This window comes from Solanum lycopersicum, chromosome 6 (assembly GCF_036512215.1).
Source record: "Solanum lycopersicum chromosome 6, SLM_r2.1".
Lineage (NCBI taxonomy): Eukaryota > Viridiplantae > Streptophyta > Magnoliopsida > Solanales > Solanaceae > Solanum > Solanum lycopersicum.
In genome coordinates, this window is record NC_090805.1 from 41,306,667 (window position 1) to 41,330,780 (window position 24,114).

A 24,114-nucleotide genomic window follows, 5' to 3' on the forward strand; every position below is an offset into this window, starting at 1 on the left:
ATTTTATAACCTAAATCAGATATATTTCACTTTCCAAACATATTAGTACAATCTATACTTTTAAAATATTTCATATCTTATCACTAATTGAGAGATTTCTACCATAAATACAATTATTTTTGTCATCAAATACACAAAAATAAGGAGAGAGACGCAAGCAAGATTCATATGTATCTCAGATATATGTGAATAACATCAAATAAATATACAAATACATGTATCTAGTGTGATTCGCATGTATTCGGAATATGACATGCAAGATGGGAGAGAGGTGAGCGAGATTTGTTAACTGTCCCAAATACACTAGGATACAATATCTTAAAACAAATTACACCTAATTTTGATCATATGTATTCGAGATACATGTTTCTACAAGTATCAAAAGGCACAAAAAATCTGATAAGATACGTAATATTGAAAATGCAAACTAGAATGTATCTAAGTAATTAGCTCCTAAACTAGTGGAATTCATATAAGTTGCCCTTTTATATCTAGACAATGAAAATGAATTTTAATAGTACTAGTATGTATATACTTGGGGTCGCATAAAATTTGCACTAAAACAACTAAAGACATAATGATCATATTCATTCGGATTTCACATAAAAATATACAAGAACAGAGATATTAACTTAAATTTATTTTCTGTGCATTAACTTCTCAAACGTCTCAACGGAGAAACCAAACAGAAGAGACTGAATTTGAAATAACTTGTAGTAGTAAAATTTCTATGATCAGCTTTCCGCGTGCGCGAGCAACAGCAATATGCTGATCAAATTTCAAGTTTGAGGTGATGAGATAGTACTCACCTATGATACATATGTAACTTTTAAGCGCTCTTCCAAATATTCTCCTGCGCGAATTGGAGGATATCTGTGGAAAATCAACTTCAGATTATCTGCATAGCACTATGATAATCTACCAGCAGAGAAGAAGTGATGTGAGACATAATAAGAAATTGTCATTGTCACAACTAGAAGCATCAGGGCACGCCTTATTTATCTTGATTGGTTTCTTTATGAGAATTCAAGTGGCCGATTTCTTAGAACAAGTCAATCCATCTATGAGTTTGTGCCCCTACAAACTCTTTACTTATCTTTTTCAGGATATAAAGTCCATCTCCCCTCCATTCTCCCTCTTGGTTTTGGGGTGGAGGGGGGATTATCCTGAATGCTAAAGAAAGAAAAGGTCTGTCATCAGATTATGGGAGCTAAAACTAGTATTTGTTGCAATGAATGCTTGAAAGCGTCCAAAATACTTGAACCTAAGTTTGGTATGCCGATTTGACGCGTCAGCAATGACCAAAATGTGGAACGCCATATAGGATATGATGAAGGACATAGGGTGGCTGTGAGGTGGGAATAGGCGAAACCTGAGGGCAGAAGGGCAAGGGTGGAGGCCGGTGAAGAAAAAGAAGATTGTTAATTTCCTTGGCCTAGGGAGGTAAGGGGTAGCTGAGGAGGGGGTGGGGAAGGATGAAGGGAAGTATTGGAGATCGAGGAAGGTGCAAAGGGGAATAATGGATAGGAAACAAGATGAGAGAGATGAGAGCTCATGATAAAGGTTGATGGTAGAACGGCATATTATACTCCATTTCCTTTTTACTGGAATGGCAGCTCCAGCGAAGGAAAAAAATAAATAAGTAGCATTTTTAATAGAGTGGTATCAACTACTCAATCAAAATTATGAAGGAATCAAGAAATACCAAGCATGAGAATATATACCAGCACGAAACACCAGAAATACATTTCCGTTGTGGGATCATACATTTGCATCAAGTAGGCCACAAGGGAAAAGCTTATATTTTGGACCAAAACAGTTTTTGAGAAAGACGTAATTTCAAGATGGTATATTGCAACTTCAACATCCAATTAACAATAAGATCAACTCCACAAAATGTTAATTAGAGAGATTAAAGCTTTGACCAAGGTCGTCAACATATTTTCAAAATGCAGAATCCAGCTCAAGGCTAGTACAAAATTTTGCAAGTACCTGGGAGGAGATGAATCACTACAGCAGCTCTTCAAGCATTCCACCATACAATCTGGATTTGGATCCAAAAAGAAAGCCATCTACATGTTGCAGCCGATATTTTGTTAGCTTATGTTGCATCGTTCTAATGGCAGAGGAATGAAGAGTCGAGAGTATATTTAGAATCCCACGAATTGTTCATACACTATCAGCTAGCATTTGGCATGAAATGAGATCTATTGCATGCGGCCAACCCTCCATAAATACAACAGAAAAATAAAAAAAGACATCCTGTTAATTGAAACAATTCACTTTTCAGGATTGTCTTACAAAATACCTTTTAGGATATCTTATGTGAGAATATGAAAAAAAGGATTCGCTCATTCTTTCACAATATTTACAGCTCTTGGTTAGTTGCTTATGAACATGTTGTACTATATACCATCATTTAGACCATAACAAATAGTTTCCTCTTACAATTAGGGATTCAATAGGTTTCAGTAATAATTTCATAACTCACATTACCACATGCTCTTGTAACTGATATTGCCTAATTAAATGACATATTGGTTAGATTGATGAAGAGTAGGTGAAAATTTTCAAATAGTTGAAGAGAGACAAACCGAGAGAAGAGCATTTGTAAAGTGCTAAAGGACAAAAGTTGAGTAATAAACAAATAGGCGTCCATCCTCAAGTTGTGATCAGAAAATGCCCACAAATTACACACTCATCGGTGAATGAGGAATGTGATGCGAGGCCCAAGGGCTCCTGGAGGCTCTAATAGCAGTGCAATTTCTTGTGTAATGTCCCACATGAGGATTTGGAGCCTTGTGGTGTGTTGGTTTATGGGCATTCAACAGAAATTTCCAGTGACCTCAAAATAGCGAATATATGGATTTTTTTCCTTCTATATAGCTGGTGATTGCACAATGCGGACTTGAGGGACTATTTCTCACAGATAATCTGATATCGTGTGAGATTATTAGAGAGATTGGGAAAATGTGTCAAAACCAAATGTATTGTGTAAAAAGAATACTCTGTATGATGTACACAATGTATTCCACTAATTTGTTCACTAATACATATATATGTATAATGACCAAAATTAATCTAATTAATCTAACATATCAAATCATTTGAAAGATGTTCATACACAAAACTATGCCAATCAGAAGTTCCAAGCTTAAATTTTACCTTGATTGAGATCTTATAACCAATTCTCTGCTTTCATATACCGATCGTAACATAACATGAAATTCACACTAACTCTATGCAATGGCATATACAAGATTTTTGTATAGGGTGTTGGCCAAATTCTACCATGAAACGAATCAAGCTAGTTACACTGCTTATAAAGGGAAGATTTGTGTGTAAACACATCCATTCTATATTCAGAGTTGCAGTGCTACACACCATACACAGTGCAATACATATATATTTATCACTAGCAAAGATGATAGATGAATATCCCAAACATGTCAGAGTAAGGGCCTAGTGTAAAAGAACTAACTAAATGTAAGTTCCCTAATAATACTAGCTGCAATTGTACATTGTTAAGGGTATAAATATAGTTAGTTAGTTAGTTAGTTAGTCGGTTAGAACATGTCAGTAAATTAGTTAGAGGTTTTGAGTCATGACAAGTGGTTATATATATGCTTGTAAGTAACATTGTTGAGGCAGTTTTGAAAATAGAAAATTTTACTCTCTTCTTCATTACTTCTCTGTTTCTCTCTACTCTTCAATGGAGTCTTCTTCCTCCAATTCATTTTCTTAACATGGTATCAGAGCCATACGAGCTTGGATTTGAACAATTCTTACACATTCAGTAAAGGATTTCGTCATTCAGTTGATTTTCTTCTTCTTCGATTTCATGGAGGTTCAAGGAACTGCTTCAGGAACTTCCATACCAGCTCCTTCTTTCGATCATCTCCATCCTCTGTATCTGTATCCATCAGATTCACCTGGATCGTTGAATGTTGGGATCTTACTCACTGGAAGTGATAACTATACCTTATGGAGTAAGGCTATGGAGTTAGCTTTGCTTGGAAAGAATAAGGTTGGATTTATCAATGGAACAGTGAAGAAGACACAATTCACAGGGGATTTGATTCGACTTTGGGATCGCTGTAATGCCATAGTTGTTTCGTGGATATTGTGCAATGTAAGTAAAGATCTTCAGGTGGAGTTCTCTATTGCTCAGATTCATACTTGATTTGGGAAGATCTTAAGGAGAGGTTTAACAAGGTAAATAGCTCTCGTATTTTTCAGTTGCATAAGGAAATCTTTACTCTTGTTCAAGGTGTCTCGTCTGTGTCATTGTATTACTCTAGACTGAAGGATTTGTGGGATGAATATGATTCTATAATGCCTCCTCCAGCTTGTATATGTTCTAGATCTAAAGAATTTCTTGAGCAATCACAACATCAGAGAATGTTGCAATTTCTAATGGGGCTTAATGACAATTATAGTCAGGCTAGAAGTCAAATTCTGTTAATGCCACAACTTCCTAGCATCAATCAAGCCTATGCTATGGTTAATCAAGATGAAAGTCAAAGAATGGTAGCTGGATCAAGTAGAATAATGTCTGATATGGTTCCTACTGCAATGTTTACATCTAATAAAGGTCACATGAGGAGTGATTGTAATAAACTTCTGAAATGTGATTTCTGTCACAAAACTGGTCATCTTAAGAGTAATTGTTATAAACTGATTGGATACCCTGCTGATTACAAAGGTAAAAGAGATACAATTGTTGCTGGGAATTCTATCTATAATGCAGGACATGTATATCAACAGTATCAATGTGATAAAACAGAATCAATTCAATCATCTTACAATCCTCAGATGCCTCAGATGATTCACAATCCTCATATGCAGTCATCATATTCTAATCAGATGCAAGTGCAATCTCCATATATTTCTTCTTCACAAAACAATGAATCTCATCAGCATATGCCTATGCCTTTGTTCACACCATTGCAACATCAGAAACTACTCAAAATGCTTGATCAAACTAAACTTGATGATATAAGTGGTACTGCAAATATGATAGGTAATCATTTGTCTTCAAATGCTTCTCCGAAGTGGATTATAGACACTGGTGCATCCCATCATATAGTAAGAGACCATACATGTTTATATAATTCAGTTATGGTAGAGAATGCAGGTCAAGTTCAGTTGCCAACTGGTACTTCTGCCAAGGTTTCACATATTCGAGATTGTCACATAGGAGGAGGTGATGTTCTTAGAAGAGTGTTATATGTACCAGCTTTCAAATTCAATCTTTAGTCAGTGTCTCAAATGACAAAAGACTTGAATTGCTATGTCACATTTTACCAAAATTGTTATGTTTTACAGGACCTAGGATCTGGGAAGGTGAGAATGATTGATAAAGAGGAAGATGGACTTTACACTTTCTACTCTCAGCATGGTCAGTATAGTCACAAGATATTACAACCACAACATTGCATGACAACCATTCAGGGTGTGGAGGTAAATGCAAATATATGGCATCAAAGGGTGGGACATGTTTTTATGGGAGTCATCAGAAAGATTTCAACATTTCACAAGTTTGGTAACAAGTTTGCTTTACATAAATGTGATATTTGTCCTCTTGCTAGACAGACAAGATTGCCTTTTCCACACAGTACTAGTAGTTCTACTTGTATTTTTCAGCTTTTACATATGGATGTTTGGGGTCCCTATAGAGTTGAACAAATGATGGTATGAGATATTTTTTGACTATAGTTGATGACTATTCTAGATGGACTTGGACTTTCTTAATGAGACTTAAATCTGATGTTGTTAGTTTGCTAAAACAGTTTGTTGTTGAAATAGAAACTCAGTTTGATAAAAGGATAAAAAAGGATAAGATCTGATAATGGTACTGAATTCTTCAATACCAATTGTGATGATTTGTTCAAACTTCATGGCATCATTCATGAGAGATCTTGTCCATATACACCTCAACAAAATGGGGTGGTGGAAAGAAGACATAGACATATTCTAGAAACTGCAAGGGCTATCAAATTTCAAGCTGGTTTTCCTGACAAATTTTGGGGACTATGTATTCATGCTGCTACTCATGTGTTGAACAGAATTCCTTCTACAACTTTAGGGAATGTATCATCTTTTGAGAAACTATATGGAAGACCTCCTCTTTTAGACTACATGAGAGTCATTGGATGCATGTATTTTGCCACTAATATTACCACACATGATAAGTTTAGTCCAAGGGCAATAAGAGCTGTTTTGATGGGATATGGTACAACTCAAAAAGGATACAAACTGTATGATTTGGAAAACAAGAGATTCTTCATTAGCAGAGATGTAATATTTTTGGAAACGGTTTTTCCTTTCCATGATAACACTCCTAAACAGACACAACATATACATCCATCAGACATGTTTGATTATGATGTCCTAGTTCCAGATTCTACTTCTTCAGCTACTTGCCAAGACAGTGTTTCTTCTTCTCAGAATTGTGAGGATTGTGTAAATGATTTATCACAAGTTTCATGTGACATTACTCCATCACCTGTGAGAAAATCAAGCAGAAATTCTAGACCTCCTGTTTGGCACAAAGATTATGTAGTCAAAGCTGGTTCCAAGAAGTGCAATTATTCTCTTGCCTCAGTTTTAGACTATGAAGGATTATCACCTACATATCAGAGTTCTATTTCAAAGTTTTCTGTTGAGACTGAACCATCAAGCTACTCAGAGGCAGTACAAGATCCTAGATGGATAGATGCTATGAAGAATGAGATCAAAGCATTAGAAGATAATAGAACATGGGAATTGGTGACATTGCCTAAGGATAAAAAGGCCATAGGATGTAAATGGGTATACAAGATCAAATATAATGCAGATGGAAGTGTAGAGAGATACAAGGCTAGACTAGTTGCTAAGGGGTACAATCAAAAGGAAGGATTTGATTACCAAGAAACTTTCTCTCCAATGGTGAAGATAGCATCTGTGAGGTCTGTTGTTTCTATTGCAGCTGCTAATCACTGGACATTACATCAGATGGATGTATACAATGCATTTTTACAAGGAGATTTATATGAAGAAGTATATATGACACCTCGTGATGGTCTTAATAGAAAAGTTGGCAGTGATCAAGCTTGCAAATTGTTGAAATCTCTCTATGGTCTTAAACAAGCTTCAAGACAGTGGAATATTATACTAACCACTACCTTGATTGATTCAGGGTTCATACAGAGCAATAGAGACTACTCTTTGTTTACTAAGAGGAAGGAAAACAAATTAGTAGTGGTATTAGTATACGTAGATGATTTACTAATAACAAGAAGTGATTCCAATATGATTCATGAAACTAAAGCAGCATTGCAACATGCATTCAAGATTAAAGACTTAGGAGAACTAAGATACTTTCTTGGATTGGAGTTTGCTAGAAGTGACACTGGGATACTCATACATCAGAGGAAGTATACTTTGGAGTTACTAGCTGATATGGGGTTATCAAGTGCTAAACCAGTATCAACACCTATGGAAATGAATTTAAAATTCACCTCCACAGAATATGATGATCACATGAATTCTTCACATAATGATACACTTCTTGAGGATCCTACAAGTTATCAAAGATTGATTGGAAGGTTATTGTATCTTACAACCACTAGACCAGACATATCTTTTGCAGTTCAGTGTCTAAGTCAATTTATGCATGCACCAAAAGTTTCACATATGAATTCAGCACTCAGACTGGTCAGATATTTGAAGACAAAACCAGGTTTGGGAATTCTAATGTCATCAACTGGAGGAGATAGTTTACAGGTGTTTTGTGATGCTGATTGGGGTTCATGTATAAACAGCAGGAGGTCAATCACTGGAGACTTAATCAAATATGGAGAATCTCTTATCTCATGGAGGTCTAAAAAACAGGTTACAGTTTCCAGAAGTTCAGCTGAGGCTGAGTACAGTACTTCAGCATTACAAATTGCAGCCAATCCTGTGTTTCATGAAAGAACAAAACACATAGATATTGATTGTCACTTCATCAGAGAGAAGATCAAAGATGGAATGCTTATCACTGCCTATCTACCATCTTTAGAACAGCCTGCAGATATGCTTACTAAGGCACTTGGGAAAGGCCATCATACGTATCTAATGTCCAAGCTAGGAATGAAGAACATCTTCATAGCTCCTAGCTTGAAGGGGGTGTAAAAGAACTAACTAAATGTATACAAGTTCCCTAATAATACTAGCTGTAATTGTACATTGTTAAGGGTGTAAATATAGTTAGTTAGTTAGTTAGTCGGTTAGACATGTCAGTAAATTAGTTAGAGGTTTTGAGTCATGACAAGTGGTTATATATATGCTTGTAAGTAACATTGTTGAGGCAGTTTTGAAAATAGAAAATTTTACTCTCTTCTTCATTACTTCTCTGTTTCTCTCTACTCTTCAATGGAGTCTTCTTCCTCCAATTCAATTTCTTAACACCTAGTTTGTCAAATCATATATTAATATTGCCCAGACCTATTGTTATTAATAAGTAAAACATAGACTTTGAGAGGAGAAGGGATTTTAACATATGACGAAATTTTGATTACCGAATAACGCTCTTGCCCTGTTGGCATAACTCGATGCAATGTAGACCTACAAAATGTATGTCAAGCATCAGAAGAATAATACAAAACATATTGCATTTTGTTACTACTGAATTTGGAAAAATGAGCTTTCAGCACAAAAGCAGGCAATATGAAGAATACATCTGCTAATCCCAGAAGGATTATCATGTACCAGATATAAAAAAGGACAGAAAGTTTGTACTACCGAAATAAGCAGTTTGTCCACCTCTCCATCATATCTCCAATGTTAACTATGAAAGCCCTGCAGAACAAGAATGGAAAAGAAATTTTCAGCAGTTATGAAATGATTCTACTTCGGGCAACCATGTATGGCTCATTATACTACATACCCAAGCCAAGAAGCAGATTAAATGTTGAATAGAGTACATTGGAATGGTGGCGATATGATATAGAAAAATACTGTTCATGATTTGACACTTGAAACAGCTTGGCTCATTATTAAAGTAACTTTCAAAACCTTACCCATAAAAGGAGAAAAAAGTATATAGAGTCTATATTATAGAACTACTCAAGGAGAGCAAAAAGACTACATCAAAAGAAAAAAGCTCTACTGCTAATGTCTTTGGAAACTTTTAAGCAGTTATGTTTGAATAAAATAATATGAGAGGTTTTGACACTTTCGCCTTCTACTCCGATCATTAACAGTTATAGACTGACCAATGCACCTACCCACTGAGGTGATGCACATCTTCCCATATCTGAGGTCGGTTGAATTTCTTCCGGCAAACCTGTCAGCTCTAGAACCAGTTAATATAAGCATTCATGAGAATCACAGATATTGATAAACGAAAAAATATTTCACATCAGACGTGCCTGAAGTCCCCCAACACCATCTGTAGCTAGAAGAGTTAACATCCCATAGTCTGAATGAGCAGAAGCACCATACACCACTTGTTCAGATAATTGCAACTCGCCTATACAAAGTTCACATATAGCATTTTATTTAATGATCAAGCAGGAAGCTCACTGTTCAATTTGAATGATTTAAATCAGTTTGCCAAGCACATCGTACCATATTAGTTAAAGGATATACATGTATTGCATCAGATGCAGTTATAAAGCATGGACACATTGACTAAGTGAAAGGAGTGTTCCATTACTATGTCAGTTTTTTAATTCACAATGCTTCGTCAAACAAAATACGTGCAACCCAAAGAAAGAAAACTAATAGCATAGAAACAGATTCACAAGCATCAATCGACAAAGGTGTCTCCCCTTTTTCCTCCCATTTCATACCATCTTGAGGTCTTGATCACGAATTTTATTTTATTTTTTAAAAATAACGGGAAAATAAAAACTCAAAAAGAAAGATGTCATTTATGGAACTAGTACCTGGATAATGTAATAGACGAAGGAATCCACTTGGTGAATCACATGCCCCTGCTTTATGAAAGAAGTCCTCGTCCAAATCCAATGCCAAAGCAATCAGTGAAATTAGTCTTATACCTGCATCCCTGAGACAAGAAAGTCAAATCAAGTAATCTAGTCATATGTAGAACACTCAGCTGCTAACAAAAAGATGAAGATCAGTGATACTATGCATCTTGGACGTACAGTTAAACTTTTATTTTTTACTTCTATTGTAATTGATGTCCGGCTAGCTTAAGTACACCTCGACTAACTCCGCCTGGATACCTACTACCTCCCACCAGAACAAGGTACCGGGTTACACTGTCCACCAAATCATGGATATATGGGAGAAAATCACGTAGTGTTATTTACGGGATTTGAACTTGAAACCTCATGGTTCTCAAACTACTTCATTGACTATTAGGCCACACCCTTGGCTGCTGAGTGATTTGAACATTGAACTTTCAACAACATCATATAATTTCTAGTCAAACAAAATTATGAGCATAGGGAGCTAAGTGATATAAGTCATAGTTGAGGAATGATTTTAGCCATGATTAAGTTTCAGGAATAAAGAAATCTAAGATCTCTTTCAGAATATATATATATATATATATATATATATATCAAAGTGATACTCACAAGACTCTTCTATGGTAATCCTCCATGGTTGATCTCCAACTTGGCAGAACTTCTAAAACATCCCAAATGGAAGAAAACATCAAAGAGTCACCACACATGTTTTCTGGAGAAATGTGCTTCAAATACGGAATATGTCTTGAAACATACGTGAAATGATGCACAAATAAACAAATAGGAGCATTTTCTGGAAAAAAAAATCTATGTTTCTTGTTACAGGGAAGTTATTCACCACAATAAAGACGAACAAACCTCAAGAACCAAAGTATATTAAGGACAAGATCACAATGTAAGCTCAAATAAAAATATAGAGAATACCTTCTGCAGGCCACTGATTCAAGTTACTAACAACACTCTTTCCTTCCAGAGAGCCAATGTAGAAGCTTTCTTTTGAGTCACCTGCACTCCAATGATGAAACGATTAACTCAAGATTGATTTAAGCTACCTTCATTATTATCCCCAAATGCAAATCAACTCGAAACTGTAACCAATAAAAGCGTACTAAAGAAACGTGACAGCAAAGGATAATCTATACACAACAGCATTCTCCTATGCAGTGAGTTATTTCTTTTGGTAAACAAGCCCATGCACATGACCAACGTAGCTTAATCTACGGTTATGCCTAACTAAATTAACTGATTTACCACATAATCGGGACCAACTCAACCAAAATGTTTTAATCATATTGTTTCAATAAAATCCATTTAATTTCAGCAGCACAATTAAAAGTTCTAAAATAGTAAGAAACCACTTATTTCCCCCCCCCCCCCCCCCCAAAAAAAAAAAAAAAAAAAACTCCTCCATACTAAAGTGAAAAAAAAGAGTACCTTGTGTAGTAGAAGAGGTATCAAGTTTCTCAGCATAAAGGGGAGTATAACCTCTGTGGTTCCTTCGTACCAGTTTCATCTTGTCTTCAAGGGGCAGTGAGAAGAAGTTTTTGCTCTGTTCAAGCACTTCCTTAAACAACTTTTCGTCTACTCCATGATTTATTAGGTAAAAGAACCCAACATCTACACATGCCTACGCCAAAATTCACAATAAATATATGTATATTATACCTGACCTTACAATTTCAATTTGAGATAATGAAGAAAAACCTGACGAATTGCTCCAGCGGTGGAAATAGGATCAGGGGAAGTAAGGTCGATTATGGGAAGTTGAATTGATTCTCTCATCACAACTCTATGCTTTTCTTCGTCACTCCAAAATTCAGCCCTTTGAGACAATTCAAAATTTATCTAAATATAAGTAGTCTAGTATAGCAAATTTTTAAAACGGTTAATAATTTAAAAATAAAATTAATAATTTTCTTTAAAATTTAAAGATATTTTCGATTATTATTATTTTTTTAAAATGTTAACGTTCCCCCACCGTTTCAGAAATGTTAATGTCCCACAATTATTATGAGAATGAATTGCCATTTGTCGTGGTAGTAGAATAGATTAATTGAGTAAAGGCATTGTATTTCTTCAAATATGATACACAACAAAGTAAAAAAAGGACTTTTTCAAGAAGTTGTTAACTAATTGGACATTTTCCTTTTGAAAATTAGGAAGGATTGTTTGAGATATTACGTGAAAATATTAGAAGCATACATATAAAATGAAAGAGTTAAGGGGTAATTATGGTAAATATTTGGGTTTTCTTTTATTTTTACCAGATAATACTGTTCATCAAAACTAAAATAAAATCCTAAGTAAAATTTGTTCATGTATATTTTAATAAAATTTTAAATAAGGAATTCACGCATTTGGTTAAAAAAGAGTATAGGTATACTTTGTAACTGTTTAATAGGAATGAACAAAATTACTTAATGAAAAGACATCTTTTTACATGTTTGGCAAAATATATTTGATTTACGAACACTTACATATATTAATTTATTATCCTTAATTTCTTTATAAGATATATTTAAAGAAATGGGTGAGAGAATTACACGGTGAAAAATCAAACACTCACCAACAAAACAAAAGTTTAAGTTGTCAACCAATTAAGTAAGTTATTACTGTCCTCAACACAACTTTGCGTCCAATTCACTAATACACCATCACAAGCTCCTATAATTTTTCATAAGAGGAGGTATCTCTAACTAGCTATATAACAAATGTGCAAAATAATAGTCAAAACAGTGGTACTTGTTAAAAATTTAACACTAGATTTTGTTTTGTATGAAATCTTGGAACAGTACAAATATATAAGATGTTGCTGACTGTGTGTTGTTAGTGCTGAGAAGTGTAACAATGTTGTTGCATAAGAAAAATCACTCCACCTGCAACTGTTCATTGGCCTGAAAACAGAAATGTGAAGAGCAACTCAAATTGGTTCATTATAAACTAAACCTGCAGAATCAGTTATATGTAAATGAAGGGAAGGATAGAAAGGCGATTGATGTGATCAGTTGGACATTCATCAACATATTATAGAAACATTCTGTGTCCTAAATCATGGTTAAATACCAAACAGATACGCCACTACAACAGTTTAGGAGAGTCCGCAAAAAGCACTTCGAAAATTCTCATTTTTCACACCTTTAAAGGAGTTTGATTTCTGGACTGAAATTTGAAGCTTTAAATCAACCAAATCAAACACAAGATATACCTTAAGACATAATTTCCTTCCTTTCTCTAATGTGGTAAAGGAGAGACAATGAGGTTCAGGGCTGGCATGCAAAAAGAGCAAGGTCACAGCTATTAATGTCGAACATACCATAGTTTTGATGCACCTTTGTGAATTTGTGGATGGCTTTTAAGAGGGAACCAAATTCCATGGACTTCAAGGTCCCCATATGTCTGCAGCCAAAAATGAATAGTTTCAGATCCAAAACCCTTTTGAAACATGTACAAAAAATAGTGCATACTCACTCAAGTAACATTAGCAAATTTCCAACCAAGATTCTACCTCAAGGAAAATATGGAAAAATATTCAAATAAGGGCTAACTTTTACTAGGTTTGTGAAATTGAGAGCATCTTGTACCCTCCTAATCCGATTTGTTGATTACTGATTCCGGGTAACCCAACAAGAATAAATTCATAAATACAAGCTACAGATGCATGGGTGCTGTCATAATGTAACTGTTTGAGACTATACCGCAGTGGCAGTACCTTCAAAGAATCAAAGCAAATGAGAATGGAAATAAAACATAATTTCCAAAGCTAAAAACATTATCTGGAGTCTGTGGTGCCAAAGATGAGCAAAAAATGTTGTGTTTCTGCACGAATAAACTTACACGATCTCAGTGTACCGGATTCTCCATGCTGGGAAACCCATGTGACATCTCACAGGACCATAGACGAATAAAAGATCAGGCTCTGGTCCCCCATAACCTGTAGGTTTGATAATTTATCACGTATATAGAAAGACACCATTCAAGCAAAGATGAAAAATTCATATTGATGAATACATCAGGCAAACAGGGAGGAGGAAGATAAATCAACAGACCTACAGCTTGTAGCGCCTCAGACATGTCAGACTCTGTAAAATTCGGCTTTTCTGGTTTTGTGCTAGCATAATGCTTGGCAAAGAGTAAATTAGCTGCTTTGGCCACTGCAGGTTTTGAATCAGCAAAAGAGACAAATTCCAGGTCTACATGCTTCTGGCACAGAAGGGTATCGGCAAAGGAAACAAACTTCAGTCATTAGTGACATAGTATGTAAATTTACTTTAAACTGAGAACCTTAATGACATTTGCATATTATGTAAATTTACTTTAAACTGAGACCTTAATGACATTTGCAGTATAACATATAAACTTAATTTTAACAATATTGGCTCTTTGTCACTTCCCACCCACCCCCTTACCTCAATATAACCAAAAAGGGAGAGGAAATAACGTAAAAATTATATAAAGAATCTGAACTTATTTTATTTACCATTTCTCATTCTTCTTCAACATCCAGGTTCATAGTCATTACAATTGAAAATAACAGCGGGACAATTCATGAGTTCAAATTGGCATCATTTGCTAAAAAGAAGAGAAAATGTCCTAGGCACGTCTGAAGGTCTTTGTTTTTTCTCTGACCTTACTATTATACATAACATAATGAAAATTACTAGTGATAAAATCTTCTGAGTAGGTTAGTATCATTGGACTAGATAGAGACATCTTTGAAAATAATACATCCTGGATCCAGAAAATGTACAAAATATGTCATTGTCCAGATGAAAAAATGTACACCGACCCCTATCCTGAATGCCTTTGTGCTTTCCGAGAGTCAACAGTCTAATATTCTGAAATGAGAAAATTTTAACTCACAGTATTGTTTATATAGTTTTTCAATCTCTAACTTCTCAAATGACGAGCTGTCAAATTTATTTGCGGAATTCAAGGACATCAGCTAGAGCACATGTCACATAGATTTGCAGGTGGTACTGTCAGGATTTGATTCCCAACAAGAATGATGCTTCATGTGAATAGACCAGGACTTAAATTTTTTTAATGAAGATAAAGGTAATGTAATTTTTTTAATGAAGATAAAGGTAATGTATACTGAAATGCAAGAAGTAACAGAAACATAAGTCTAAAACTAGCCAGGAACTTGACAATACCTCAACCAAAGTCCCATGATCCGATCCTTCAACAATGGCTTTCTGGGACTTGTTCAGTCCTTCAATAATAGCTGTCTGGGACTTTTTCAGCACTCCTACAATAAGCAATGACTGTGGGAATCATATTTTTAGCAAAGTCTTGTAGATGCATCAGAAAGCACATGAACAAGCTGGTAATTAATTTTTTGACAACCTTACCTTCTCGATCATAGAGACAGATGCTTTTTAAACCAACAGACGCAAGCCAACACAATAATTCAAGAACTTTTGAAGTTTCACGAGCTTCTTCACTGTCAATCACAACAGCCAGATAGCGCACTTTACTAATGTTAACGGCATTGTAACTCTTTAGCAGCCCACTAGAAATAAGGGTATTCTCAACCATACGAGCTATGCCTAATACAGAGTACCAAACATTGATGATCAAGTGTAAGATGAGCCAGACCAAATGAAGCACAAGGTTACCACACTGAAAAGAAGTCCAAAACCAAAAGTGAGCTAATATAGTGACATCAAGAAAAAATGAACATTATGCTCCTTTTTAACAAAAAGAAATCTTTGAACTATAATATCCCTACAGCTCATAGCCTAATAACCCAAAAAGGTTAAAAGAGTGACTGAGGAATGGGACTACTACATTAGCAATATTGTTTTAAAATTAAAGAGCTCCGATGTATGATATATAACTTCCACTGCAACCATAGGTGGGCAGTGTTGAGTCCTTAGTAAATGAATTAAATTCAGCCACAATTTGATGCCATTGATATATTTGTGAATCACATATTTCATGTTTTACTGCTTAATCTAAAAGAACATGAATGTGGTACTTTGTAAAACAAGGAATTGGTTTAGTGTGACCAAAGACCCAAAAACTAAACTCAATCTGAAGCTCAACGGTTAGCTCTTGCTGGATAACGTAGGTTGTCAAATCAACTTTTTACCACCACAAACCAAATCAAAATTTCACAATGTAGTTCATTTGTTGATGATCCATAGGAAGCACTACATACTTTTGAAGATATACAGTTTAGCCTTTGAAATTTCTATTTTTTCTTTTTGAAATAGATCCTTTGAAATGTCTAGTTCTTCAAAGATTCTTTATACTTATTGAGCTAGACTAGAATATATGTATCTACTAATATATAAGAGACTTAAAACAAAACTACCGCAGGAACGGAATTGCTTTCAGGAAATTAGAGAGACAGAGGAATTGTAGAATTATTCTCCAACAGATACTTAGAATCAATTTGGATAGTGAAGTAAACACTACTTCAAATATTTAACAAGAAAGGGATCAATTATACTTGACACTAGAATAAAGAATTTACAACAGGAAAACTAAGCAATGAAACAGTAACAAAGAAGGAGATGAGATGCCAGAAGAATTGGAGGTAAGAAGCATACACTTTGCCTTAAGCACAATACACAATCGACTCCTCTGCTTGACTAATATTTTTCTATTTAAATGTATTCTCTCCATCACCATTCGGTTCACACCTCCACAGGGGCATATTACATATATGTATTAGGTTCCCAACATACAAGAATATTAACCAAAATTCTGATGGCTTACCACAGATGTCCAGCTTAGAATCTTCTGCACCTCATTTCCTAAGCCCATTGATCTGCAATACTTCAAGAAATATAGGTGAAAATAAATAAATTGCTGCAGTTTCCCCGGCAAGGTAGTGATAGTAATTATCACCAATCACACATACAAGAAAAGATAAAAGCAAAACTTTGTACTATCTGAAATTGATTTTAACCCAAACAAGAAAACACCATAGCAATATGCAAAATATCAAACTCTGGCAATTTGAGAGTGAGAAGCTTACAACAAACACCTAAACTTTAAATTATTTTTCCTCCAATAAAATAAACCCAGTCCAAGAAAGTCTAACAGAAAATGATTTGATCTCGCGTGATCTTCCTCTGCCTCTCTCTAGATTGATGAAATTTCCACACCTAATCATCTAGGCATAGGCAACTGCTTGGCTGTCCATTTCTTTCAGCGGAATAAGTGGATATAGTTTTGTGGGGGAGAAGAAGAAATGTCCAAAATGTCTAATGTACACCCTCCGTTCCAGGGGCGGAGCCAGCCTTTTGTTAGGGCTTCGTCCGAACTCTTTTTGGCGGAAAATATTACTATTTATACATAGATAAAATTATTTATTTAAGTAAATATTAGATGTTAGCACCTTAATTTGTGTTTAATTTTTCAGATTTTGAATCAATGCTCCGTCCTGTATTAGTTTTCCATCTTTCTATAAAAAATACTACTACTTCGTATTAATTTACAACAACAACAAAATAATCCCACAAGTTAGATTTGGTAGAGATAGAGTGTATGTAAACATTACCGGGTAGTGTTGAACAAAATTATCAAAACATCTAAGCACGTAGAAAGGTTGTTCGAACAAAATTATGAAAACACTTAACTCAACATAAAACAATACATTTAAATTGAATGTAGTAGCAGCCAGCAGGCAGTAGAGGCCAGGACCAACAATCAATACCATTTAACTCCTAGCAGTAGGTACTAGGCAGTAGTTCAGAACCATTTTTGAACATCCAATTAGTAACAATCAATTACTAATAGTTAAAATCACCAAAAAAAAAAAAAAAACACTTGCCGAGTTTCTTATCCGATAAATAATGAAATTGAGCAGCGATCCCATACAAAAAGCAGCACTCAGCAACACTATCCAAAAAAGAACACTATCAGGCAGCAACCTGCTGGTCGCCGACGGGAGACGAGCACGAGAGAGACTAAGAAGACAGTGAATTTTGATTTAGGGCACCAAATTTGAATAGGTTGGGTTGGGTTTTCAAATTAAAATGTTTTAACTTAAATTATAAAATATTATTTTAAAATTTATCTAATAAAATTATCGTGACCCTTGCATTGAACATAGAACTAAAAAATCAAATTTTCAGGGAAAAGAATCGAGACCATAACAAACAAAAAAATGTTTAAAAAATTGTTTGTTTACGGTTTTTTTTTTTCCCCAATATTTATGCCTACTACTAGAATATTATATTAAAATTAAAAAGTTTTGATATTCAATATTCATATGTTTTATTAAAATAAATTATTATATCGAGATGTATAATTAAATATACGATTCATGTAATGTATTATAATTTTAACAAACATATAAAATACTATAAGTATATAATTAATTATTTAGAAGTTGATATTTTATTTAGTCTATATTAATTGAAATGTCTTTTTCGTTTAATTGACTAAAGAAAAAAAATTATCGTAGTTTTTGAAATATTTCTACGTATATAAAGTGTTAATATGCTATAATCAAAATATTTCTTGAAATATTAAAATAGTAATTTTATATTAAATAAGTATACGGATATAGTACCATCGCAATACGCGAAGTTTAGAAATCATAAAAATATTAGATATTGCCTTTTATGTTGGATCTTATTAGAACAATTTTATAAATTTAAAAATTTAGACAGTTTGATCCACGGTTATTGATTCGAAGTTCAACGGAGAAGAAAAATAATTATCTAAATAATATATTGTAAGATTTTGTACGATTAAATTTAAAATATGTCGATGAATTCATAATATTACTTATCAAAATAAGAAAGAAGAAATTTATTTAGATTATCATGGTCATATATCTTGTGAGTTGTGAAACATTATTAATTAAACATAATATCTAAATGTCCTCTTTAATTTGATTTTATTTTATATTTACCAAATTAACTCACTAGTTCTATTTGACATAATAATTGTCATGTAGGACATGTGTATTTATATATTTAATTTTATATAAATTTAAATGTGTATTTGTGCAGATCCAAAATTGAATGACATATATACAGACAAGTAAATAGAAACAGAGAAAATATTTATCTATTTATACCTATTAATTACAACTTTATAATAGCCAGCGAAGACGGATAATATGTAAAAATAGTTCAAAATAACTTAGGGAGGAATTAAGGAGTTTCAATCATTAACTTCAACGTAGTTCAACAATTCAAAGTTAAAAAGGTTGGGAGAATCTGATGCTATATTAGTTACTGCATATTTATTTTCATGTTTTGAATTCTAACTTTTGACCACCTAACTTTTTTCAAAGAAACATATTCCCGTTCCTTTATTTTAAAAAAAATAATTAATTTGTTGTTTGATATTGTATTAGAGTTAGATCAAATTTAAATTTATGTTTTATAATATTTATTATTAAGAATAACATTTTAATAATTTTTTTTCTATTTTTAAAATTTAAACTCAAAATTTTTCAATTAAGAATCGAAGAGTACTCCAGTCATTCAACCGTTAAATACTTATTCTGGTTTCCTATGCCTTACTTTAATTCTTATTGAAACGATATCGAACTCGGCCCAAAAGAAGCTAATAAACTTTGACAGACCAAATGAATAAATTATTACTATATGATAAAAGTAAATAATTTTATTATACTAAATTATTATATGAACAATCTCATCATCTGAAAAGTTTTTTTAAAAAATAAATTGCTAACACGTATCAATCTTTATTTTGTTCTATTTACGACAAGCCTGAACTTTATTGATTTATTTTATTTTATAATCATCGAAGTGTTTCAATTCTCAAAAGTAATTTTTCTTAATCTATGCAGTGATTAATAAATGATTTTTTTTTCAAAGTGAAAAAAATATTTTATATTTGTGCAATATATAATTACGTCCTTGTATCCTTTAATTTGGTTTGGTTTCATATTTATGCATTTTAACTTTGAGTGTGCACAAATATACATTTGAAATTTGTATAAAGTTGAACAAGCAGATATTTATGTGACATAGTACGCGTTCGAACGCATAGGACTTAAATTATCGGATGTCAAATGCCACGAATGACGCATGTGTTTATTTGCTCAACTTTATACAATATAAACGTCTATGCACATCTAAAGTTAAAAAATATAGATATTTAACTGAAAATATATTTATATATTAATAAAATATTTTTAGCTTTCAAACTCAAATCAAATAATTATTGTCCAAATATCTAAATTAACAACCAAACAAATCATTGCTTTCGTTCTTAAAGACCATTTTGGCGTAAAATTTGATGTTAGGAATGATTATTTGTCTTCGTCTTTTCAGTGCAAGAAAGAGGCATATAATTTTATTTTATTTGTTGGTTGCGTTGAAATGAAAGGTTAAGCACCTCTATGGCTCCAAGAATTGTTGGGAAAGAAATTGAGAAAGTGGTGTTTGATCATATATCTGTATTTTAAGTTTTTAAATACTAAAAAAACAGTATTTATGTTAAGTTTAATATTTGAAAATTTTAAAAATTACCTCAAAACTTTTATAAGTACTCATTATTTATTAATTTCGACTAATATTTGTTACTAACTTCTTCGAATAAGTTTGAGATCTAATTTGAGTAATAAAATTTAAAAAAAGAACAATTTGTATTTAATGGGTTATAATTATAACTGAATTTGTGATAAGTTTGAGTCTTTTTTATTATTGTTGATTGTTATCAATTATATTATAAGGTTATTTATTAACGAAACATATTCATTACAAAATACGATATAAATTTTTAAAAATTATGAATATAAATCATATTTTTTTGAAATTGTCAAATATTTTTGTAAAAATATGGCCAAACAAATAGTAAAACTCACTCAAATATGATTTGCTAAGAATATATGAGAACTTGGGGTCAAATGCTAACTAATATTTCTTGATTTCTTCATTTTTTTGTTTGATTAAATTTACCTAATATAAATCGAATAAATTAAAATTTAAAATGAATATCGAATACCTAACCAAAAAAAAAAACCATTTTTTTTTTTAAAAAAAGAAGAAGTATGAGTTAGACCATAAGGGACAAGAATGAAAATAGTGGAATGGTTAACAGAAAGAAATAAAGCATAAGTTGAAATCATGTCACTCCTCCCAAAAATCTTTTTTCATCATCTTTCACTTTTTCTATACTTAGTCCCTAAGACTTCTCTTCTTCATCTTCTAATCTTCTTTTCACATTTTACAACATTCAACTTCCTTACTTCTTCTTTCAATGGATCAAGATTCAGCTCCTTACATCTCCAAAAAACAAAAAACAAACCATGCAAACTACCCTTGTAAGTTTTACAATATTTTTCCATTTAAAACTATGCTACTTATCATATTCCTAGTTGCACTTCCACTTTTTCCTTTACAACCTCCTGAAATCATCACCCAAACAGGATATTGGGAACTTGTTCAGCTTATTTTAGTTGGTATAGCTGTTTCTTATGGTTTATTCAGTAGAAAAACCGACAATGATAACGATGATGATGTTGATGATACAGAAAATGAATATTTATTTAGTTCAAAGATTGATAATGTTCAATCTAGATTACTTGAGGTTTCATCTTTTTTTGAAAACCATCAAGTGTCTGATGAAAACATAGTGAATAATTATCAGTATTGTAGTGGTAAGCCAGTGGTTGTTGTTGCTAAGGAAAACGATGCTATTATTAGTACAAGTTTTGTTGAAAAGCCTTTGCTTTTGCCAATTAGAAGTTTAAAATCCCCTGTTCTTGACCCTATCACAACTACTAATTCACCAAAATCTATGGTTTCATCTCCAAGAAAAATTGATCAATTTGATCACAAACAGAGTTTTAACAAATCCTCTGTTTCACCTCCACCTCCACCACCTCCTCTGCCGTCGCCATCATCGATTGTTAAAAAATCTACTCTGTTGAGATCAAGCTCTATAGTAATGGATGATCATAAAGGTTCTTTTGGTAAGGAATTGAGGAGAAGTACTAGGAGTGTTCCATTTGAATTGAGCTCGTATAAAGGGAAGTCTGTTCGAACAATTAGGCCGTTCATAGGGGCTGCAAGAGCCAGATTATATGCTAAAGATTTCGTAAATGGGATTACAGAGGATGAAAGAAACAAAGAAGTTGATACACAGATGCAAGTGTTAGAGCCAGCATTGATGGAGTTCTCAGAGGATGAGAAGAAAACATCGAAAAGTGATGAAGATTCAGACGATTGTATTGAAGAAAGCTCGGAAAATGTAGACGAAGAAAGGAAATGTGGTGTTGATGGTAGTCCAGATAATGTAGACAAGAAGGCTGATGAGTTTATAGCTAAATTTAGAGAGCAAATTAGGCTTCAGAGAATTAAGTCCATTCGTACATCGGCTACACAGCCTGCTAAAATGTTAATCCAGTAAAAGTATTACTAACTATGAATGGTTCACTTCACATCGCGTTTTTAATATGGGCTAAGGCACTCATCGCAGCTAGCTTTTAGATTTTGAGTTATGTTCAACTGTCATGTTGTATTGCCATTAGAAGAATTCACTTGGCACTACTGAAGTTGTCTTGTCTTATTTTATTTTTTTTTTGTTCAGTTTGTATTTGAAGATTTGAGGTTTCTGGTATAAAGATATTTTAGTATTGTAGTTATACACCTATGTTTGTGCCAGTAGTTGATTTAGTACAACTCATTCTGGCATTTTGTTATAGAAAAGAAAATCTTTTGGTTTTATGTTTGATTATTAACATGGTAGTGTATTTCTGTTCTTCCAAATATGTCTGATCACTATGCCTTCTTATATCAGTTCTCCAAGATGAGAAATTGTTCTGACACATTGTATGTGTATAATATAAAGTAAAAATTACGCGATTAAGCAAACTTATTTTATTTAGTTACTTATTATAACCATTCGCGAATAACATTATAAATTAATTATGTGGACTGATTTTGAGTTTGTATAATTAGTCACAATTTGTATATGTATAATTCACCAGATTATATAAATACATACATACATATATATATATATAAAATATACAATTATTTAACTGATATATATATACAATTCACTTTTCTCCCACTCTTTTACGTCTCTCTCGCCTCTCTCCTCCATATAATATATAGTTGTTAATTGTAATCATCAAACTATAACTATGAAGAATAATTAAATTTTTTTAAGTGGATATAGGTGAATAAATGAGAAATAAACTACTTTATGATAATTGTTCAGAAATAAATGAGAAATTTACAAGAGCAGAAGCATACATGGTGTCCCATAATGTTGGTACGTAAATGAAAAATCGGACGAATTAATCATACTGAATCTATTTATATTATTTTTTAAAATTACATGTAGATTTTTATTTAAGTATATAATAGTCACGAATAATTGAAATGACCAAAATCAAACTAAATAACTTTATATGTATACAAATATATTTTCTATTTTCTATTAACAATATATTAATTATATAAATATATTTTATAAATATAAACTAGGTCCTATGTCTCTTTGGGACTTTGCTTTTTAGTTAGTCTTTAATTAATTAGGTTTAAAATTCAAAAATACTATCTAGATATTTCGTCAAACAATACAAAAAAATCTATGCAAACACTCCTATTAAAAGTTTAAGATCAAACAACATAACAACAAAGCTTCGAGACAGTAGAAGTCTGACCTTCCTATCTTCATTTATCGTTTACACTTAATTAAATGAATTATAGCCACACAAATATCTATTACTTGTTTTAAACAATAAATTTAATGATTTTTTTTAATCTTTAACACTCATGTCAAATTAAACTAACACATTTAAAATGAAACAGAGGAGCCGTAAACTCTGCATATTACCAATTAATGCATGATTGAGATTTCCTAGATTAAAAGCCCAAGAAGCTCGACATTGGGCCTGTTTGTTTTATCCATTTGTCATATATTGGACTAGGACTTGCCTTGCTTCGTTAATTTTGAAATAAGTAATGAAATTGCATTTATCTAATTTTGAGGAATTTATTATGTTTAATTCAAGAAAAAATCCCGCAAAATAAGGAGACAAATTCCAATACATTAGGATACAAACTTGTTTGTTTGAAAACTCCCTTTAACATAACGTATATAAGTAATAGTTTTAAAAGAAGGTACAATTGATGATATTAAATCAAGAAATAATTATTGAACAAAACTTCCCAAAATTACTGTTAAGAGGCAGACA

At 32.8% G+C, this 24,114-nt stretch overlaps 3 protein-coding genes across 13 annotated transcripts; 1 reads left to right on the plus strand and 2 right to left on the minus strand.

The window, feature by feature from the left end:
• Positions 1 to 532: 532 nt before the first annotated feature.
• LOC101250518 (2-oxoglutarate-Fe(II) type oxidoreductase hxnY) lies at positions 533 to 11,828 on the minus strand. Of its 3 annotated transcripts, none has more exons than XM_004241945.5 (11): positions 11,670 to 11,828; positions 11,400 to 11,592; positions 10,890 to 10,970; positions 10,575 to 10,626; positions 9,915 to 10,036; positions 9,396 to 9,496; positions 9,252 to 9,310; positions 8,767 to 8,823; positions 8,544 to 8,589; positions 1,993 to 2,072; positions 533 to 873 (listed from the first exon to the last, which is right to left on the minus strand). In XM_004241945.5, the coding sequence occupies exons 1-11, from the start codon at positions 11,745 to 11,747 to the stop codon at positions 810 to 812; spliced, it is 933 nt and encodes a 310-aa protein (XP_004241993.1). In that variant the 5' UTR covers positions 11,748 to 11,828; the 3' UTR covers positions 533 to 809. The 3 variants fall into 3 exon arrangements, with proteins under 3 accessions (XP_004241993.1, XP_010322895.1, XP_010322894.1); XM_010324593.4 differs by having other exon boundaries at positions 11,400 to 11,582; positions 11,670 to 11,827; XM_010324592.4 differs by lacking the exon at positions 10,575 to 10,626 and having other exon boundaries at positions 9,915 to 10,028.
• Positions 11,829 to 12,545: 717 nt separating this feature from the next.
• On the minus strand, positions 12,546 to 18,109 carry LOC101250227 (CPT-binding protein). 9 transcript variants are annotated; one of them, XR_011221490.1, is made up of 8 exons: positions 17,752 to 17,968; positions 16,692 to 16,743; positions 15,317 to 15,587; positions 15,119 to 15,213; positions 14,012 to 14,165; positions 13,511 to 13,896; positions 13,279 to 13,361; positions 12,546 to 12,859 (listed from the first exon to the last, which is right to left on the minus strand). XR_011221490.1 is itself a non-coding variant. In XM_069298672.1 (8 exons), exons 2-8 carry the CDS (start codon positions 16,737 to 16,739, stop codon positions 12,852 to 12,854), a joined length of 753 nt encoding a protein of 250 aa, XP_069154773.1. In that variant the 5' UTR covers positions 16,740 to 16,743; positions 17,752 to 18,109; the 3' UTR covers positions 12,546 to 12,851. The 9 variants fall into 9 exon arrangements, 7 of the variants coding, with proteins under 7 accessions (XP_069154773.1, XP_010322893.1, NP_001333078.1 ...); XR_011221489.1 differs by having other exon boundaries at positions 16,692 to 16,751; positions 17,752 to 17,929; XM_069298672.1 differs by having other exon boundaries at positions 13,800 to 13,896; positions 14,012 to 14,162; positions 17,752 to 18,109.
• Positions 18,110 to 20,950: 2,841 nt separating this feature from the next.
• On the plus strand, positions 20,951 to 22,633 carry LOC101245665 (uncharacterized). The gene has a single exon (XM_004242233.5). It carries the CDS (start codon positions 21,165 to 21,167, stop codon positions 22,314 to 22,316), a length of 1,152 nt encoding a protein of 383 aa, XP_004242281.2. The 5' UTR covers positions 20,951 to 21,164; the 3' UTR covers positions 22,317 to 22,633.
• The last annotated feature ends 1,481 nt before the right edge of the window (positions 22,634 to 24,114 follow it).

Bases quoted from the DNA above. Each gene is read 5' to 3' on its own strand.
- LOC101250518 (XM_004241945.5), bottom strand. From the start codon at position 11,747: ATGAGAGAATCAATTCAACTTCCCATAATCGACCTTACTTCCCCTGAT. The intron at 9,311-9,395 runs GCACGTCTGATG...TAGAGCTGACAG, and splicing joins ATGGTGTTGGGGGACTTCAG to GTTTGCCGGAAGAAATTCAA. The intron at 8,824-9,251 runs GTAGGTGCATTG...CTTGTTCTGCAG, and splicing joins GATGTGCATCACCTCAGTGG to GGCTTTCATAGTTAACATTG.
- LOC101245665 (XM_004242233.5), top strand. From the start codon at position 21,165: ATGGATCAAGATTCAGCTCCTTACATCTCCAAAAAACAAAAAACAAAC.
- LOC101250227 (XM_010324591.4), bottom strand. From the start codon at position 17,796: ATGGGATCGCTGCTCAATTTCATTATTTATCGGATAAGAAACTCG. The intron at 15,588-16,691 runs GTAAGCCATCAG...ACTTCTTTTCAG, and splicing joins TTCTAAGCTGGACATCTGTG to TGTGGTAACCTTGTGCTTCA. The intron at 13,362-13,799 runs GTAAGTTTATTC...TTTTGGCTGCAG, and splicing joins ATCCGGTACACTGAGATCGT to ACATATGGGGACCTTGAAGT.